This window comes from Sparus aurata, chromosome 8 (assembly GCF_900880675.1).
Source record: "Sparus aurata chromosome 8, fSpaAur1.1, whole genome shotgun sequence".
NCBI classification, from domain to species: Eukaryota; Metazoa; Chordata; class Actinopteri; order Spariformes; family Sparidae; genus Sparus; species Sparus aurata.
The window spans coordinates 27,222,800-27,245,091 of record NC_044194.1 but is presented as its reverse complement, the minus strand read 5'-3'; the positions used below and the strand labels follow the sequence as shown (position 1 = coordinate 27,245,091).

Sequence of the window (22,292 nt, the reverse complement as noted above, 5' to 3'; positions counted from 1 at the left end):
GTACTTTGTTTTTCTTCTGTTTTTTCTCTTCCCATATATGCTCTCATCTGTTTCTGTCTGCTGTGTTTGGCAGACATGTTAGTCAGGGTGGGAGGTCTCTATCCGTGCTGGGTTCTGTTCAGGCAGATGCACAGCCTTCAAGTCAAAATCCTGTGTGGGTCTGTCTCGAGTGCATATGTCTGTGTGCTGTAGTGTGTGTGCGTATGTGTTTATCCAGGGATCCATTAGGCTGTTATTAGCACACTGTGGTCCACATCTGGCCCTTAGAACCAGCTCCAGCCCCAGATACTTGAAGGGAGATTCCAAACCTGATCCAAATGCTTGAGTTCTGACCTAGGTTTGCTTCTTTAGTTATTACGGAGGGGGAGTCAGTCCTTGTTAATTGTGGGTCAGTGCAATGTGCATCTATGGCAACACTGGCATAGATGCATATTTGATGATGCTGCATGAGCACCTAAGGATTGAAGATGAAATATCTTTTAGGTTGTTTTTATGCAGTTCCTCAGCATCACATTTCTGGCTGTTAGTTTTGTAGTGCAGACCTGCTCTGCTGCGTGTATCACTTCACTTTATTGGTAGTTGCTGCCTAACACTTGATTTCCTCTCAGTATTAACTCTTATTGTTGTTTGCAATACGGCTGATGATGGTGGTGTCATCTGCATACTTTTCAATTGAATTCTCTCAGCGTCTGGGAGTGCAGTCATGGGATGCAGTCATGGGTGTACATTGTGAACAGGAGAGGGCTGAGCAAGCAGCCCTGAGGCGGTCCGTCGAGCACTAGAGTAGAGGAGGTGTGACTTCCAATCTCAACTGTCTGGGGTCTGTTTGTGAGGAAGTATGTGACTCATGTGGTCCATAGTGTTATGTTTTCAAATAAGTTTCATATGAGGGAGATATATATGCTTTTAGTTATTTTTATATTTGACTGTGAGCACAGCTTAACACCAAATATGGGGTTAAGCTGGAACAAGGAATAGCTCAACAGTTTGTTTTTCTTTTAGAGGGAACACTTCACTGATGTATAACTTCTTGTTTTCATTTGAGCTTTTGTCTTTTTTTAATTGTGAGGATGGGGTTGGTCAAGAGGGAGCTGATGAGGATGTTGAGAGAGGAATATGAGGAGAGTTATAAAGAGTGAGGTGGGGGGGTTGGGGGCAGGATGAGAACTATGATTTTGAGAGATCAGAGACAGAGGTGAGTAAGTGAAAAGTGGGGAATTGTGTGGTGGGGAGGGGATGTACAGGAAACCCCATTGTGTGGTGGCTCCAGCCATTTCCTGTTTGTGTGCCAGCTGTACTTCCCTCTTTCCTGTTGTACCCAGGAAGTCAATGTCACATTCCAGCTCTGATCAGCTCTGTGTGCATGTATCAGAGGGATCTCAGGACCTTGTCTTTGTCAATACCTGCGTGTTTGTTGTTTCCCTGGTCTATTGTTAGGTATTTTAAATAACACATTTACAGAGGATAAGCATTTGCAGTGGTCAGTACATGCAGACCACATAAGTTTCCAATAAAGCTGCAATGTAGTGGCCATGGTTTGCAGAGACTGCTTGAACTTTGAATCCAAAGTTGGGGAGATGAGTGGGAACATAAAAACTATTTAGAGAATTAAGCTGCTGTCCAGAAATAATTAAGTGTCAGATGTCTACATTTTGCCATTATGTATTTGTTTTGAAATGAAATTGGTGCTGCAACTAATGATTATATCCATTAATGATTATGATGATTGTTTCCTGATTAATTGATTATTTGTTTGGTCCACTGTGTAATAAAATACTGAAAATACCTAAAAGAGTTACTGTACCGTTATCAAGGAGCTTTATTTGTCCACCTAACAGTCTAAAACTTAAACATGATCAGCAAAAAGATAAGCAAAAAATTCTCAAAGTTGAGAAGCTCAGGCAAATTCATGTTTGGCATTTTTACTAGAAGAAAACAGTTGCAAGTATGATATTGGTCTATTGGTCATGGTCTTAGTCTGACTCAAGATGTCACCCTATTTTTCTTGCTGAAAGTACATTTTAAAAATTCCGTTCTGTAAAATGTGTCTTTCTCTCCCTCTTTCTTCCTCCTCAGCGGTAGAAGAAGGGGAGTCCTCAGAGTGTGGAGGGACCTGGGATGAATCAACTGTCCAGACAGGTTAGTGTATACTGTACACACACACACACACACACACACACACACACACACACACACACACACACACACACACACACACACACACACACACACACACACACACAGATAGTGTAATTGAGTTCCAGCTAGCTGTCAGATCCACACGAGAGGCTCAAGTCTATACATCTCTCAGACACAAACACACATACACACGCAATTTGTAATACCAATTCCACATGGTTTATAATGGCCTGCTCGGAGGGGATATCAAGGAGAAAATGGAGGGAAAGATGGAGAGATGAAGTGAACATAAAAAAGAATTAGGATGGAGGGATTGGTGAAAGAATTAGGAGAGGGAAATCCCATGTAAGAGAGAAAAGAAGAGATTTGAAGGGAGAAAGAAGGAACGAGAGGGTGATGTGGAACGAGAGCGAGCTCTCACTGGTCTCAGGAGTCAGACTGAATGGAAAGAAAGATGACAAAGGGGATATGAAGAAAGAGAGAGATGGGTGGAGGGGGGTAGGAGAGAGATTTGTGTGCTTTTTCACTACTCTCTGTGGTCTGGTGATATCCTGGGAGGAAGTCAGAGATGGTAGGGCTTTTCTTTTCTTTTTGTTCTTTTCTTGGATTTTGTTTTTCCTTGTGGTTTCTCCAAACCAACTGCTCCATTTCTCCCTGTCTGCCTCTCCCTCCCATCTTCTATCTCTTCTCTTTCTATCTCTCTCGCTTGTTTCTGCCCTGAGATGGAAATTTGAAATTATCCTCACTCGCCCTTTTTGCCTTGATGGAAAAGAAACAACTGAACCAATTGTGCTCTGAAGTTCATGTATGAAATGAGAAATAATGTATATTATGTGTCTCTACAGAAGGAAAGCAGTTACATAGATTCAGTGGATGTGGTTTATTCATCGAGATTTTTTTAGACAAAAAAGTACAATTTCAGGCCTGTGTGAGAGTAGGCATATAATGATATATGTAAAATATGTTCATTAAAGCAAACATTGTCATAAGAATGATAATGTCAAAGACACTCCCCACTCAGGACTTTGGACCAGGCATTTATGAAGGATTATTGAACTGTTTTCCACATTATATAATGATTTATTTATTGAACACTAAAAATGGGTTCGTACATAAAGTAGAATTTTGTAAAGTAGTATGATGAACTTACCTACTTAACTACCTTTTTTGATAAAATATCTCTTTTTTTTCTATCCAATTGACCAAAATGTAAAGATAGTCAGTCTACCATCATACACAGCTATGACAGCTTCATATCTGGGAAATTGCTTTTCTGCTGGTAACTCGGGGTTGTTGATCTGGCCCAGGAACATAGGTTGGACTTGAAGCCTGGACCCCTAAAGTGGGGACACAACCTCTGTAAATGGTTTTAAAAAATGTAGTCGGTACATTATCCAAGTATCACAATATTAGTATGAGTGTGTAATATAAGTATGTGTATAATGTAACTTGATTACTTTCCATTACCTTTGTATTCCCTCAACACTAAACTTGTGCAAATAGAAAGAAAATAACAACAATAGTAATATGACTTTTGTTTAATCTTAAGAATGTGTGTGTTCTGTAAGAATTCACACTTACAGAATGACCAGATTGATGTTGTGTGTGACTCATAAAGTATTATCATATGGGCACATGTGTATGGTCACATACAGTCCCCTTTTTCACTGAATACATTTGTCATCTAATTATATCTCCTCAGTTACTCTACCGGAATACAGTACAGAGACCTTTTTTTCACCCAATCAGCATCTAGCTGGTTAAATCACTCTACTGGTTTAATTACATGACGTGGACCTTCTAATCAGTGAGGTTATGTGACAGTTGGAAACAGAAGTATAGAGAAGTTAAATACCATCATCTCTATGAGTTTCATGCAAAGTATATTGCGGAGCGTGATAGATTAATCTTGATCCAAACTTGCCCAGCTAAAGATTTCAGGGTAAATAGTGTCATAGTGTTTAAGATCAAATTCCACATTTTCCAAACCATGGCAAAAACAGTTTGACTACTGTAGATGTTTGTCAGCTGCAGCTAGTTTTTATGCTCTGGTTTGCAGCCTATCAGAGAACAGTTAAACACTTCCCCTGACTAGATCCCCACAGAGAAATAAGATACTGCTGAATGTGGTAAATACGCAGTTATCTCTCTCTCTCCCTCTCCTGCCCTGTCTCCTGTTCAGCTCTACAGGGATACAAGCATCGGAAAGTATGACCCTTGGGGTGTCTATGACGTATTAAAACCTCCCATCCTTACCCCCCCCCCCCCCTCAGACCTGTGCTAACTCTTCTCCGGGGGCGCTGTGTGTGTGTGTGTGTGTGTGTGTGTGTGTGTGTGTCTGAGTGTGCATGTTAAGGGGGGTGCTGACTGAGGTCCTGGGTGGCTCGCTAGAACTGCTGTGTGTGTCAGTTCCTGCAGGAAACTAGAGTCCCATGACACACACACATGCACACACACCTATCTCACACTCTTCCTCCCATAAAAGCACACTGTCCTATATTCCCTTACTCAGCCACTCTTTCAATTTTGGTTTTACCGTCAATTCCCTGTCCCAGCATCCTCAACATCACTTTTTCTCTCTTTCTCTGCATGCTTTTCTCTTTTTCCCTTCCTAAGTATCTCTCTTTCTCACTGACTGTCACTCTGTCTATCTTCTTCCATCCCTTACTTTCTTCTTTTTTTACTTTTTTACTGTGCTCATATTAAAATAGTGCGTGGGAAAGGAGTGAGACTTGCTGTGTATTCCTTATTCAAGCAGATTACAAAGACAAAAGACCTTGTTTCTTTTACTCCCTCGGAGATGATGTCGACAAGGACGGGACGAGAAGAGACAGAAAGGGAAAAAGAGAAAGAAAAGGAGAGACATACCTTCCTATCTTGCTATTAACAAACTTCTACGCCTCCTCTATCCTTTGTCTACTCCCTCTCTCTGTGTCTTTCTGAGTCTCTCTCACTTTTCTGGAAAATGTGTGTTGAGTTTGGAAAGACCCACGGGAGGGAAGGCGGAGGGCGGTGGGAGGGTGACTCGGAGGGAATAGCATCCAGCCGATCTATTCTTCCCACTTTCAACTTCTCCTCCTTTCCCTTTCTCCTCGTCCTCCCGCTCCCTGGCCTTTGTGCCCCAGAGTGGAGCCTCCAGAGGCCGAAAGTGCCCCAACACCCTGTGTCTCTCTCTCCCTCTGCCCCTGCCACCCCTTAGTGGGAAAGAAAAACAACTTGTCCCCATCCTCCCTGGTTTCCTCTCTTGTTCCCTTGCTCCCCCAGTGTGTTGAGGGAAGAGAAGAAAGAGATGTTGCCAAGGATAGAGAAAGGAAATGAAGATTGTTGGGAAGGGCAGGTAGCAGCATAGTGAACCTGCTTTGAAGAATCGTCCACTCAGACCTCACTGTTGGAGAACAAACCAGGCAGGGGTGAGACACATGCCCAACTAGGCAGAAGTAGCACATCAGAGATACATGTGTCTGTGATGAAATCCTCCTCTCTGTCTCTTTTTGTTGTTTTCCTCAAGTCTTGTCTGACAGTCTTTTAAAGACTACACTCACACACTCACACACACACTTGCTGTTTCTTTTGGACAACATTCACACAGAGTCACATAGAGCCAGTGAGTCATCATGGAAAAGGGTTGTCAGGTCCCCAAGCTGAGACTGAGAAACTGAGACCTTACTGCATTATTGTTATTCACAGCTCAAGAACTGTGTGAATGTGAGTGTGTGTGTGTGCGGATGTGTATGTGTGAGTTCATGGGTGTGTGGGGACATGACTGACCAGCCAGAAAGTTGCCTCAGCCTTTCGAATTATATAAAGTATCACGTAAATGTGTACATGTGTGTGTTAGAACATGACTGTTAACTGACAGTAATGTAGGTTCTGTCTGTCTGCGTGTGTGTGTGTGTGTGTTTGTGTGTGTGTGTTCACGTGCTCTTGTCATCCAGTGTATTGTTGGAGACGAATCTCACTACTGAAAATACACTGAATGTGCTGTGTTGTTGTTTAGTTGAAATGATGCACCACATCTGTATAGTTTACCGTGGCTTTGTGTCTGGTTTATTGGTAGAATATAACAAAATGTCTCTCTCTCCCTCTTTCTAATATACAATATAGAGTGTGTAAATGTTAAAGTGGAAAGGTAAAAAGAATATTTTTCAGATGAAGAGGTGAGAGAATGAAGGGAGATTAGAGGCTGCATCACTGTTCTCCTGCTTCACTGTAATATCTTCATGATGGCCAGAGCTGAGAAAAACAGGACACTGGCCCTTCTCTCTCTCTTTCTCCCCTCTCTCTCTTCTTTTTTCGCCTCTCTTTACCTCTTCCTCTATCCCTCTTTCACCACTACCCTCTGGAGGTCCATAATGTAGTTTTAATTTCCCCAAGGCTACCACAGGAAAACAGTTCCTGTGTGTATGCATGTGTGTTTGTGTGTGTGTGTGCAAACTATTATTGCCTGCTTGTGACAGCGCACAGTGCATCTGTGTTTTTGTCTGTATTGAAGCATTTAAGCCCTTTGTTTGTGTGCATTTTTTGTTGGTGTGTGTGTGTGTGCACCAAAAATTCAAATAAGTTAGCAGCTGTCAACTTGTTTGCGAGTGTGCTTTTCTGCTGATCTGTGTATCTATGCATTGCATGTCCGGCTGATTTTGTGTGTCTGTGTATACACTATACAGCATGCATGTTTGTGTTTGTGTGTGTGTGTTTGTCTTTTCTGTTACCTTCCATGACGTGAGTGGCTCTTTCATCATCCTGTTTCCAGACATTGGTGTTGGGTGCTGCTCTCCCTTGCTGCAGTGCGTCCCAGGGGTCTGTGTGTGTGTAGGTGTGTACACATACTTGTGTAAATGTGTATCTGTGTGCGACTGGTACTCTGTGGCTCAGCAGATCTTGTCCCGAGGGGTTAGGGAGGCCTTGTATTTTGAAATCTCTCTCACACACACAGACACACACACACAGACACACACACACACACACACACACACACACACACACACACACACACACACACACACACACCCATTCAGAGGATATGGTGGGGGAAAGAACATGAGGTGGGAGGCAGAGAGGAGGAGGTGAGGAGGTGAGGAGAGATGGCTTCTTTATATAGCCACATAACACACACACACACGCACACACACACACACACACACACACTCACAAACAAAGCGAGGCAGAGGGTGAGAGAGGGGTGGGGGAGTCATTCTCCTGAGAGGTGCCGAGCAGGCCTATGTTGTTGTGTCCAGCTGCACCTGTTCAGCCTGTGTGTATCAGTGTGCGTCTGAGTGTGCACTATGTGCCAAATGTGACCATTCTTTCTATCTGCCCACTTCTCAACGTTTGAGCTCAGGTAGGTGAGTCATTGTACTGACAGTAAACCAGCAGCATCTAACTTTAATATGGAATTTAGAGATGTTTTCAGTCACATTTGATAGGGAGGTAGAATCTGAACTCTTCCATAAACTCCAATTTCCTTACCTCTTGCAACCAGATGGTACTTATAGAAAGTATGTCAACAAACGGAGAGTGCAGGTCAGTGTGTGGAGTCATTCTTTCACTCTGTCCTCATAGATGTGACCGTTAGATTCACTATGAGACAGCAAGAGCCAGTTAGCAACCTACATGATCCCATCGTATGCACTTAGAGTTTAAATATTAATGTTGCAGTTTATGGGACTGTTGCGGCTAAAAACAGAAAACCTAGCCAGCCACTGTCTGTTTTAATCTATTGATTTAAAGTAATTTTGTGGGCACATTGTCGTAGCTTAAACTGGCAATAGACACGTTTTGTTCTTCAATGTATCATTATGAGTAATGTTGATTGCACAATGTAATGGATATAGAATACTGACACCATCTGCGTTTACATTTTGTGCATTAACAGAATTTTGGATAAATCTAATCACCCTGCTCTACGTCTAGGGCTGCAATTTAATTTTTCCTGCCACAGTATACTCACAGTATATACTGAAACTGCTTTATCACAGCAAACATATACAGTGTATACAATGTAAGAGTGGAAGTTTGTTTAATCAAAGTAAAGTGATGCAGAATATTGCACTGGGGAGTATTACTGGGGAGATTTTTTTCCACAGTTTTATTTCCATGTTTTATAATAATAATAATAATAATACATTTTATTTATACAGCGCTTTTACAGCTCTCAAAGACGCTTTACATAAAACCATGACAATTACAACAAATTATTGGAAGTGTAGTGTTTTTCTTTAAATAGTAGACCACTGGGCACTCAAAGCAAGCCATGTGATGCAGGACTGAGATTAACATCATGGCTGGTTCGTAGCCCTGCTGAAGGTGGCGGTGCCCAGCCAGGTGCCTGTGAATCCTGGTCCAGTATGAAGTGCAGTGTGGAGCAGAATGAAAGCCTTGTGTCAGGCCTGTTTGGTTTCTAAACATTCTGCTGGAAGCTGCACACACACTTTTTCCCACCTTTTGATGCCTGTTTTAGGCTTACACAGTGTGTATGTGTGTGTGTGTGTGTGTGTGTGTGTGTGTTTTATGTCAGCCTGGCCTGCAGATATACATCTCTCTGAGCTGCAGAGTGTGTCCCAGACAGGCCACAGTACCAGCTCAGGGCTGCCAAATCTAACACTTGAATAACTACCTTACCTTTGCAGTATTACAGTATGTTTTATTCTCCTTTAACTCTCCCTCTCACTCTTTTTAGTGCACTTCTATCACCCTGGGGTAGTTCAGGAACATTTCCCAGAGTTCATTAGTTCCCTAGTTTTTTTCTTCCTGCAGGATATATAGAGTACGGTGGTCATGCTGACTGTGTGTGTTGGATTCTTGGTTCCAGCTTGTGTTGCCACCAGCTTATCTTGGCAACAACTCATGACTGTACCATTAAACCAAAGTCAGAATTTGGGATGGAATGTATCCATCATGGGTACAGTGTTGAAGGTTCTCTGATCAATTTATATCATACTTTTCTTGAGCACAGCAGGACACAGAACCTCTGTCTTTTTCGCTCTGTCTCTCTTTTCTCATCCAGTATGTTGAGGGCTTATTATCATTTAGCTCACTAATTACCTCAATGAACTCATTCTAACATGGGTAATGAGAGAAAGCACACAACTATCAAACACACCCATGCAATGAACACACACAAACATCCACACATACTCTTCCTCTTTAAGCCTAACGAGCGGTGATTAGTGGGTCTCAGCTAGGCGTGGTTAGGCTGTGTAACATCATTCTGCACTGTGGACTCTGCTAATTCACTTCTCTTTATCTAATTACCCAGGGTGCACACAAACACACACATGCACCAGTACAAGACACACACACACACACACACACACACACACACACACACACCACCTGCATATATCTTTCCTCCAGATATGCAAAGTGACCTCATTATTCCAGAGGTATCCATTTATATATTTATATTTGTATCTGTTAATAAACAGCCCATTGTCCTCAGGTTACTGAGGCTGGTGGGTACATCCATAAATATTGCTTCTTTCTTTTCCTCTAGAGACACACGGTGTAAAAAACATCTTCTTTCCACATCCTCGCCTGATGTTGCCTGCTGTCAGACACAGACACCTGCATATGGAAATTGTCTTAAAAATAGTCTATAATATATATAACGACTTTCTCTGGAATGTCATGGGGGCCAATTCCTTGTCCATGAATGCATAATTGTCGCAGACATTCAAAGTAAGGACTAATATACAGTTTTATAGAGCTACTGCTGTGATATAGTTTTTAATCCATAGATGAAATGAAACATTTTGCCGTCATTGATTCAAATATTTAAGCTGTTTTTTAAGGAGCAATTTGGAAAGGTACGGCCAGAATTTTTTAAAAAAACATTCAAAATATGAATTGACAATATGAACAGAGTTTGTTGAAACAACAGTGCTGATATTATGTAAAATATGTCTTTGTAATGTGTTGCAGAGATATTTAAAGAAGGAAGCATGCTCACAATGGCCCACCTGTCTCAGAATACCACTTTGTACCACAAGAAGTGAGTTTCAGCTTGGAGATGCATGCCATCGGCAGTCGCTACATTCACAAGTTCTCTTAGCATGTCGTGTAATAAATGAACAAAATAACTTTCCTTACCAAAACAAAAATACAACTGTACACCTTCTGATTCAAGTTCCTCACTTTTAACAAACTAAGACAAGCTTGATTTCCTCGTTAACTCATCGTAAAATGCACTTCATTGTAACCCGACAGAAAAGAAATAAAAGTCAACAAAACAATCTTGGTTTGTCTTTACATAATTACCTCTGGTTTGGTTGAAATAAATCATCAATTCTCGAATTAAGGTGAAAAATATTTTGGCTCTGGTCTTGCCCGGAGTCATTTGTCTCAGTCAGAGCTGCTGTAAATCACCTCCAAACCAGGTCTTCAAACTGACCTCCAACATTCTTGGAGGCTATGTTCAGTCCCAGTCTTGTTGTCTTGCCGTGTCACTCTTAGGCTGCTAAACCAGATTGAGGTGACCATCGTTACCTGTGATGACTCCCCAGTGAAGTGGCAAACTTTAGTGCAATTGACTCCACAGCTAACAGAGACTGAGCTAAGTAGCTAATGGTAGCTAGCTACAGTCAAGGATAGCTTGAGAAGAGCAGCTGTTGTTTGTTACTCTGGGGATATGCTGCCCCCTATGTTTTTGGAGCTTCTGTTGAATTCTGGCCATATTTTAAAATTAAACCTTTAATAGCTGTAGATGCATTACAGTGAATGATGTTAGCGTTATTGGCTGCTCTTGCTGTCTTAACATGTAGACTAATCCCTTTAACCAAACACTGACATCCTGGTTGTCCTGTCACATTAATAGTTAAATGCAGACTTTTCTTTTTCTGCATATAAACACCATATTCCTGCAGACACAAACAATGATCAAAAATGCTGCTGGTTTTCTGTCCCAGCAGCTAGTTAATTTCCTGTAATTGCATTTACTGTGCATCCCAGGTGTGATTCAGTCCCTCATTACATGGCTAGAATAAAAATCAGCAGGACTCTGTGACTCAAGGACTAGTTTAAAAAAAAAAAAAAAAAAAAAAAAAAAATTCTCTGACACGTAGGCTTTTTAGTGAAATGTATAAATATTATTGTACATGTTGCTGTCTCATTTGATAGTGAAATTTGTTTTTTTTTTATGCTTTCTGTAGTTTAACTGCAGGACGTGATTTTTGTGTGTCTCAGTGGATGACGTAAGAATATAACAAGGTGTCTGGGTTTGGGATTGGAGGGTTTGTGTGTGTGTGTGTATCTGTGTGCGAATGTGCAGTTATTCCTGGCATAGGGACAGTCTGTGACTCAGAGATAATGGTCCTCTGTAGAGTGCATGTGTGCATGTGCTCATATGTCTGTGAGTGACTATAGCTATATCCTGCTGATGTGTGTGTGTGTGTGTGTGTGTGTGTGTGTGTGTGTGTGTGTGTATTTGTGTGTGCAAAAAAGAGAGACTGCAAGCGGATGGTGCACAATTGATATTTGCTAGGGACCACTGTCGTACTATTCAATCAATATCCCAGCACGCACATGAACACACGCACACACGCACACACACACACACGCATGCACGCACGCACACCCCTCTGCACCCTGAGCACCCATGGGAGTTGCCTGTTTTCATTAAGTAGGCCTGCTGCTTTTTTCCGGTGGTTTGGGTGGGGGTGGGTTAGAATGAAAAAGGAGATGTTTAGGAGTTTAGTGAAAATAAGAAGAACATGGCCAAGGAAGATGAAGATGAAATTGTAAAGCTTTGTCCAGCTAGTTGAATGCAGATACAGTGTTTACATGGGAGATTTCATAGTAGATCATAAATACTACTTGTAACCGAAGATGAACAGTTATTTCTGCTCTGCTGCACTGAGATGTCAATGAAAGCTATTCTATGCTTGTAAAGATCTCATAACCATAAATACAGCTTAATAACAACAGCTGTATTGTGCTTTGCTTGTGAACAAAGATCCAGACAACAGTGAATTGGCTTCTTAACATTACTGCTAGAAAGTGCTTGTCAGTGTCTGTGTGTCATTGTTTAAGACAAGCTTCCTTTCATTTTCTAGCATGAGACACATTTTTTCAGTCTTAAGCCCTATTTGCACAGGACTAGTATAACCTGGGGACCTCCAGTAATTTGTAATAATTGCGGAGGTCATCTGCGATCTTAATCCCGTGTGAATCTGCCTTGTCCGTAATTTGTAAAGTAAAAATTCCACCGCAAATTACCTACCATATATAGCCAAACACAGAGGTCCTGTGATAATATTAGTCCTGTGTGAATCGGCATCTCTGTGATTTGGGGTCGTTTTTTTATTTTTCTTAAGGTTTTTTGTGTTTTCCATGCCTCTTGTTTTCCTTTTTCCCGGTTGAGAATTATGGAGGCTGCGTTGGCAATTACAAATGAAAGTTTTGACAGCATTTTGGGTGCAAATTCAGGAGGCTCATCAGAGGAGCGAAATCTCGAAAGATGATAAGATTGAGATAAGATTTTTCTACATTTCAACAGTCTCAAGTAAGGAGATATTCTTACACCTATTTTCCTTAAAATGTAACTGTAAAACTTCTGAATTAATGTAAACTAAGACAAACCTAACTGCATCATTGACTTCTCATCGCAAAACACACTTGGTTCAAACTCGATAAAAGCTATATAAAATGTACTAAGTCCTTAACCCAGAGTTCCTTGTGAATATATTGATGTGCCCTGCTGCCTCTCTGTTGTGCTGGCCTCTTTTTGCTACCGGGTTTGCTGGCTGATTCTATTGCTGAGCAGTGGCTCTCACATGATCTTCAGAGGCAAACCATTAAATTAGCAAAATAGAATGCCAGAAATTGCACTAAATAACTCACCTAACTCACCTTGCATAATCACGCAGCCCTAGCTGGCTTAGTATCGACGGATGGACAAATATACCTGTGTCAGTGTTAGCCAGTGTGATTTGTGCACCTGCACTTTTGCGCGTGACTCGTTTAGAGTGTACTATTCTAGACCTACCTTTGTATGAAAAAGAAATGGTTGGAATCAACAGGGTGCTGACAACACAGCAAGCAGGAAGCACACACAGATTGACAGACACACATACATACACACACACTGTGGTCCAGCCAGGAGGTCTGTTGCATTTTGACACTGGTAATGATTCATGACAGTATGAAGTAGGAGCTCACAGCCACCGTACTTTCTCTGAGGCCCCCCATCTACTTCTCCCTGAGATTCAAAGGACAACACACAATTATCCTGTCCATGTTTGAGATGGTCGTGTGGGTGGCTGGTAATGGTTACCACACAGATCCATGTGTAAATAGAAAAACCACCAACTGAGTTCGCCTCTTTAATATTATTCTGTTGTGACACCCATGTATCTCTCTCTATATCCCAGTTTATGTCAGTGATTGAGGGTTGAAGATCAAGTAAAAGGATGAGTAGAGAAGAACAAAAACAAGTATTCAAAGAGGAATGAAGGGAAAGATGAGGACAGAGGGGTGCAAGATGGAGAGGTTTCATCTGGCCCTCTGTTGCTATGACAGCAGGTTGTGTTGGCATGCACTAAAGTTGGCACTACCCTCACCTCTGGCATCAGTGCACCCAGGGGAGTGTGTGTGTTTGTGTGTGTGTGTGTGTGCGTGCCTGTGCTTTTGAAAGACACTTAAATCCTGTACAGAAGAAAATATTTAGCATTTATTTTGTTATGAAAAAAAGCAATATTGTAAGCTAAATATGAAAAGAAAGAAGAAAGTTGGCATAAATACTTTTTAATGTGTGGATTTGATCTAATGCTACTTCTGAAATCATTTATACAAGTTTTGCTAACAAGACTAGGAAACAAGAAAAGGAAAAGGCAGTGCGCTTGAATGAATGTGTTAAGAGTGAAAAAAATTGTTGGTTGGTTCAGAAAGTTTTTTCAGTGCTTTAATTAAAGGGGCACTATATAGTTTTGGAGACGAAATTCAAACTCAGCATTTTAATATTTACAAAATGAATGAGGCAGTAATACAAACTCAGAAATATTATTATATTTTTTCCATAACTGAATTAACAAGCTGTTCTCAGAGGAAAATAAGGTCCCCAGAACACTGTTACATTTGGCAGTGCCTGCCACCTTTTTAGCTTCAAACAAAGTAAAGCAGTTTGAAATTGTGTAGTCCTTTTAAGGTGAGTTTAATCCATTTAATCTGTCATTTAAACTAAGATTTTGTTTATATAAATGGTTTAGGCATAAAAAATGGTTAAGGAGGATCTTTCTCTTTTCACATCACAACACATCCTAGAGCACTTAAAACGTTGGTAAAAAGATACGCAAAATATTAATGTTTGGATAAATTGAAGGATTTGTCCAAAATATACTAATTATTGGCTTTAGATGGTAGTTTATGCTATAATCTTCATCAGTTAATGTGCCTCATACAGCATTATGAACAAAAAGCAGCTGTAGTAACTATGGCGCACAATTTTATTAGGTGCCTTGAATTTAATCACAGCTATGTATTATCTACTCGAATTGTTGCACACATGTATGTGTGTTTGTGTGCTTCTTTAAGTATCCAGTTAGTGTGCCTCTGGTGTGTGCGCATCTGTGTGTTCCCATATTTATGCGTACCTGTGTATGTTTGTGCGAGTGTGCACAATGACCAGTGTGTGTGGTGTTTTATTTGAGTGTACACGTATGTGTGTATGTGAGCGTACACGTATGTGTGCGCATGTTGTGTCAGCCAAGGGGCCACTTTCTCTCCCTGGCCAGACGGTGCTCTCACCACTGGACAGATGGCCAGCACCCTCCCTCTCTTCTTCACCATCCCTTCATCTTTTCCTCCTACGATCTCTCTATCACTGTCTTCCTCTCCTGCAGCCTCCCAAACACCCAATCACCTCAATCCCTCGTTCCCCACCTCCCAGCATCCCTCTCTCCCATCACACCTCGCCCATAATAAATCAGACTGGGACGGAGCCTGTGCACCTTGCTCTAATTTGTCTGGCTTATACTAATGAACTCTCTCTCTTTTTTTAAACTTATTGACTGCACTGCCGTTACTCTTGACTTTTGTTTCACTGGAACTGAAATGATCAGATAAAAACCATTGGAATGGTTTTTGATTGCACCTGTTCAGATGATGATGAGCTGATGCTGAGAACAATCATGTTATACAAAAATGTTATAAATGAAGTAAAGAATAGCATATGATAAAAGAGAAATTATTTTCTGTCACTTACACGCTTACAGTGAAGTAATTTATAAGCTGCTAATGGCGCTTTATCATTTTTGACCTTTAACTTCACTCAGTAAAGCTCACACTACAGGATCTTTTGATTCTCCAGTCGCTGATGGTTTTTGGAGATCGCAGACAAAAGCCCCAGATCAGAGTCAAATTGGTGCTTGCTCCTGTGCATGACAATAGGTTTCTGAACCCAGCCTTATCATCCATCTATTTGATTTGGACAGAATAATAGCTCTCTAATTTGTATCAGAATACTTACTTACAAGCTCAGTATTTGTACTGTCCAATACAACCACAACACAAGCAGACAGTAATATGTAACATGTTGCAGAAATAATCCCTGCTGTTCCTGATCCACCCCTTCTTTTTTTCTTCCTTGCCTTTTGACTGCAAGTTGGTGCACAAACATCCTGAAAGTGTGATCTTGTGTTTGACCCATGTCACTTGTCATTCATGTGGTGTGCAAACCATGACTACAAGACTCTCGATTACAAGACAGAAAGTTGTGTTGCACAACCATCTGACGACTTTGAAAGTCATGTAGTGTGCCCAGGGCATAAAGGAAGTCAATGTTTCTTTAAAGTGATAGTTCGGGTTTTTTGAAGTGGGGTCATATAAAGCACATATCTATAGTCAATCTGTTTCCTACCGTAATCACCGATCAGCGCAGCCTCAGTTTGGAGGAGTAGAGAGCTGCTCCAGCCCAGATGCTCAGCTTTGTACTGCAGTAAACGGGGTTCAGCAAAAAAGCGAAATTAACCACCTAAAACAAGGCTCACCTAAAAAAATCTACATCAGGTCAAGTGTACGTTGTACAGGTAAAATTCACACCGCTTTACATCGCCGTCAGACCGCGCTTTCTTTTGGCACTATATTTTCTCAACCGCAGAACCTCCATATCCCTACGCATGAGCGCTAATGCGGAAGGATATGGAGAGTTAAGTTTTGTTTTTATCGAAAGTAAACCTCTCGTCCAGCCGCCGCTCGCAGATCAGCTGTTGCCCAGTTACGCTAATGCGTAGGGATATGGAGGTTCTGCAGTTGAGAAAATGTAGTGCCAAAAGAAAGCGCAGTCTGACAGTGATGTAAAGAGGTGTGAATTTTACCTATACAACGTACACTTGAACTGGTGTAAAAATTTTTGCGTGAGCCTTGTTTTAGGTGGTTAATTTCGCTTTTTTGCTGAACCCCGTTCACTGCAGTACAAAGCTGAGCATCTGGGCTGGAGCAGCTCTCTACTTCTCCAAACTGAGGCTGCGCTGATTGGTGATTACGGTAGGAAACAGATTGACTATAGATATGTACTTTATATGACCCCACTTCAAAAAATCGAACTATCCCTTTAAAAGTAATGGAGATTATTGACTGTCTGTAATGGCCAGCAGTTTAAATTTAGTGATTGAGATTTAACTTTACTGACTTCCCATCTATTAAGTCTATGGACTGTATACAGTCAATCTAATACAATAGTTGGCAATTAACCTTTTTCTCTTTCAGTGTTTTTTTTGACAGTTGTTCTCTTTTCAATCAGCTGAGTGGCTGATTAGGCTCTATGGACATTCTGAGGACTTTAAGTAATGTTCTTAAGTATCAAATTGCTTTATGGTTGTTGATTATCACACTTTTTCTCCTTTTTACTGGCATCTTGTTCTCAATGGTCTTCACTATTCAGGATACTTACAATGTTGGACTGAATGGGGTTTGTTTTGGTGGCTGGCTGGTTACAACCATGTTTCGCCTCCATATCATTCCTCCTCTCCTCTCCCCTTTTCCTCTCCTCTCCTCTCCTTGCCAGTGTCATCAGTGTCAGTCCTATTGGATCCTCGGCGTTTATAATGTGATAATAAGGTGTGAAAATGGAGACACAATGGAGCAGTGAGGATTGGGCCGACACAGCCTTCCACTGGTCCCCTCTCACACTCTGCCTGTCTGCTACCAGGACACACACGTTCACACACACTCGGTCGCATGCTGGAAAGATGTTCAACACGCACTAGAATTCACTTAAGTTTCACTTATGATTGGATAAAATGATCTAGTACTGAACAGGGCTTTAAAACAAATCTTGCAGTACACCACATGTTGTTTAACTATTAATCCAGTTATGATTTAATTGTTTAGGGAATTTTAATATGCAGACGTCTTGATGTATTTCCCTAAAAAAAAAACAAAAAACATGTTAGCTGTTTAACTCATGGTTCTGTGTTGTGTCTCCTCAGAGGTGCCATCTGACCGAGATCCCAAAGACAGTCAGGGGGTGGGTGCTGAGGATGGAGAACAGGAGGAGCACGATGAGCGCGAAGACAGAGATCATGACGATGACCTAGATGACGAGTCCATCTTCACCTGTGACAACTGTCAGCAGGACTTTGATTGTCTGGCTGAGCTTACTGAACACAGAACCAACCACTGCCCAGCTGGTAAGATTGTTCATTAGATTGTGATTGTTTTGTGTTGTATATTCTAATTGACGAGACTAAGTTTCACTGCATGTTTTTGACCTTCATCACCAAACCACAGGTACAGAACAGCTAAATTTCCATAATTATGATATGTTTTGGTTCCAAAGTCCACTCAGACACAGCATTAAACAGCTCACTGGTAACGGGTTAGTGGTGGATAGCATAATACCTTTACTAATTAAAAGATAATAAACAGAGTAATAAATATGACAAGGTAACAAGACGAAGGGAAACGCAGCTGTGTGTAGTAGAGTTCCGATTTCACATACAAGGACACTTCAATAGGTTGTCACCGTAAATGATAATGTTTCCTTTTTGAATAAGAAAGGGTCACATTTTTCTGTCCGAACATGACTCAGTCTGAGAGAATAGTAACCTAGACTGACCTGAACTTAACAGGTGTTCTGTTTTTACCATCCAAACCTTTCTTGAGCCTGAAGCAAATAATGTAAGCTGAAGTGCAGAGTTTGTGTTACCCTGTCACGCAGTTGTTACCATGGTTACAGCTTGCCTCTTTACGCTGATTTACATCCATGTACAGTGTAGACATCCATGACTGTGAAGAGGCATTGTTGTACACACAGATATTAGATATAAAAATAGAACATATATTTTATATTAGAGATGGTGCCGATCGATCGGTAAATGATCGGATCGGGCCGATATGGTAAAAAAACGATCGATTGGGAAATCCGATAAAAGGTTACAATCACCAGTCCGATCGCATTATACATATATTATACATGTGCTTGTGTTTGTTACATTCCGGATCCAAAGGGGGCGGTAGTGCGCCAAACCGCTGCCGCTTCAAAACAAAGAAGAAGTGTTGTGTTGTGGTCACACTGCCTGCATGCACTGCTAACATGTCAGTTATATGGAAGTTCTTTGAAATATGTGATACAGATGTCACACACGCCAGCTGTAACGCATGCAAGCGTTTAGTGCCTCGTGGGGGACACAAACCAAGTAGTTTTAATACTACCAATTTAATTCGGCACTTGAAGTCGTTTCACAGCAAGGAACATAACGATTTCCTGCAACTAACTAGCGAAAAGAAAAAGACAACGCCGACCCCACAGGCACTGCTGCAAACAACATTGCAGAGCACGCAGCCCTACAACTCTCGCGGTGAGAAGGCCATGGGAATCACAAGAAGGCTATATAGCTTATATAGGCTCAATTTATATTTTATTTTTTTATACTATGTATGCAACAATACAGCCATTTAAATGGCTAATATCAATAAATGACTGAACTTTCAACCTTCAGCTCTTCGTGACTGCCTTCTAGAGGCCATTTTGGCATATTGTTTTCCACAGTGCCACTGCTGCTATGAAGGAATATTGGAGTTACTGTTATACAATAAATAAAGGTAATCTAGTAGTATAAATAAGTAATTACAGGGTTAACATAAATGAAAGACTATAGGCCTTTGCATGAGTGGATGAATTAATGGGGAAAAAGAGTAAAAAAATATAAATATTAATAATATCGTTCCACGTGATCGATCGGTTCTGATCGGTAATCAGATCGGTGAGGCTTTAGGTGATCGGTGATCGGTATTGGTCCCAAAAAACCTGATCGGACCATCTCTATTTTATATCGATGGATGGTGAAGACGTGGCTCATAAGTGATTTTATATCTGGTATATAATTGTGCTGCATGTTTTTCATGGGGTCGGGTGCTCTGCATTCAGACTAAAGTCCAGATCAAACAGTTTAGTTGCGTCATGCAGTTACCTGTCTAATAGGTTCTTGGGTGACTCAGACCCTCCACTGTTTCTGAATACCTATAGCTATTGGATTCAGTTGTGTCCACAGGGACACACACACAAAAACACACACACACACACACACACACACACACACACACACACACACCAGACAGGCACGCACACAAAAGCTGTTATTAGTACCGGTGTAATTAATGGAGGGGCTGAAAGGAACACGGCGGGGGCATCTGGTTTCCTACAGATTAATCCAAACGCTTGCTTACAAGCCAGTGCTTGCACACACACGTGCACACGTGCGCGCGCACACACACACGCACACACACACACACACACACACACACACACACACACACACCCTAAGACAGTTTTGTGCTGCTGTAAGGCTGTCTGCCTTGTAGAGTGTGACAGTGTGTGTTTACTTTTGATAGAGGATGAAGAAGTGGGGTGTGGGATGGAGGGCTTTGTTTAAACTGGTAAAGATAGTGTTTCCAGAGGCTGTGTAACGTAGATGGTAAAACCCTCAGCAGCCTCCTATTCACCTGCTGGCTTGACTTTGAATCCCACCAGAGTCATTGGTCTAAGGCCTCAAATACATCCTTAGAGATGCTTGGAGATGTAAAAATAGTGGTTTGGTGTTGTGTTTGCCTTCAGTAGATGTTCTGCAGTAAAGAGTAGTGGAAGATATGTAGAGAGCTGAGAGAGAGGTCACAGGTAAAACACAGATCCTTGGCATTTAAGGCGCTATCATGTCATGCAGTACACAGTTTAAACCTAAGAGGATCTTGGGCATTTTGCTTTATTACAACTGAAATTTACAGGAGTTACCAGGAACAGATATAAGTCATATTAACACAAACAATGGGGATACTATAGAACGGCCTTTGAAAGAAGGCTCTGAGGCTCAATATGAGTGTTTTATTGTACTTTCATTTGGGAAGCTTTAGACCTGCTTCACTCTTGTTAGCCAGGGTCCACTTCACTGCAAAATCAGTTTAATCCTACACTAACTCAAAGCTGTTTATGCCTTTTTCATTCCTTCTCTCCCTGACACGGGTAAACACACACACTCTCATGAGCACACACACATACCCACACACATAGAATCACACCGCCAAAAGCGCAGGGCTGCTGTCAGAGCGCGGGATGTGGCCTGTGATTTCAGCACAGGAGTCTAGGGAGGGCTACATGTTGCTGAACGAGAAAGCAGAGGAGGGAGGGCGAGAGGGAGCGCAGAAGAAAGAAATGAAATGAAATGATAAAACGTGTTTTTCCCTGGAGAACGAGTGGTTGAGATTGCAGAGTAATCCCCCAGCTCAGTGGGATGTGTGTGCACTTGCATGCAGGGGTTTGTGTATGTTCATCTATGTGTTGGTGTGCGTTGTTGTGTACATGGTTGTACATGTGTATTTGTCTGATGTGTGTGTGCATGAAGTTAGTGGTGGGACCACAGCTTTCTGGTTATTATTGAGGAGAGGGCTAAATTAAAACACATGGACTAAAGAATCCTTTTAAGTTCTCTGGTTGAGACCCCTGGGATTTGGTAGAAGGGCATGGGACACACACACACACACACAAAACACAAAAAAACACACAGCCTACTGGGGATAAACACACGCCACTCTGGATCTGCATGAGAGATTTAATGCGTTCATGCATTTTGTAGTTTGATGGTGTGTGTGTTTGTCCCTGAGCAGGAACCAAACAACTCAGACATCAGCCATTTTGGTTGGGGGTGACAGACGGGGGCCATCTTGCCAGAAGTAGCTAGCTTTGATGTATGATGTATTATGACCAAAATATCCTGTATATAGTGGTAAAAACAAAACCAAAGTCAAAATAAGTCCCAAACTCACATTTCCACCAAGCATTGCTGTTGTTATAGTGAAATGAACACAGATTTGTGGCAGCAAATCAAGCCAGAGGAACTGAGCAGCTTAAAGCCAAACTCCACCAATTTTTACACATTAAAGTGTGTTTACACACATCAGCCAGATACATCAGCCAGCTATCATAGTTATTTAAAACCCTCATGATTTGTCAGAGCATTGGTATTTACTATACTAATAAAAATACTATATACGCACTTTAAGTAAGCTCGTGCATGACACAAATAAATGTTCTTGCAGTACAGCCTGTAGTAGTAATACTTAATGTTGCAACATGAAATTGTAAAATTTAAGTCATTGGTGCTAATCTCTTAAAGTTTCCTGTACACATGTCCATTCTCAGTGATCAGTTGTTGAATAATATCTGAAGTACTTACATGGGTCCCAGGTGTGGCTTGAGTACCATGTTAGTTAGCACTGAATTCTCTGCAGAAAAACCTCTGGTATCTGTAATGCTAACTATACTGTTGTAGCAAATGGCTCCCACGTTAGCAGCTAGCAGTGACTATAACATTGAATGGGTCCCAGGTGCGAGAGTGAAGCACCAAGTAATTCAGTGCCACTCTAGCAGAAGGCCTATAAAGAGGCACCATTAATTTGAGTGGAAATTGGACAAACACACACTCACACACACACAGTGGCACAGATCAATGACATATAAATGTGTGTAGACCCACTCCAACACGCACATACCCACAGAGCCCACACATCTGGTTAATGTAATGCCACATTAATGTGCATGAGCCTGACTGCTCAGCTGGTTGTCTGTGTGTATGTGTGTGTGATAGAGATTGTGTGCCTCTATTACAATGCCATTGTTATTCTGTTCTGTTGTAGCTTTAAGCCAGTGTGACGGCTCTGTTTTTGAATTG

The 22,292-nt window shown here is 41.4% G+C and overlaps 1 protein-coding gene across 2 annotated transcripts in view; it reads left to right on the top strand.

The window, feature by feature from the left end:
• The window catches only part of znf423 (zinc finger protein 423), a 152,354-nt gene that overhangs the window by 20,270 nt on the left and 109,792 nt on the right, over positions 1-22,292 (top strand). For both annotated transcript variants that reach the window (XM_030425491.1, XM_030425492.1), the window contains exons 2-3: positions 2,077-2,139; positions 17,559-17,759. In XM_030425491.1, the coding sequence (XP_030281351.1) occupies positions 2,077-2,139; positions 17,559-17,759 (264 nt within the window). The remainder of the gene's footprint in view (positions 1-2,076; positions 2,140-17,558; positions 17,760-22,292) is intronic.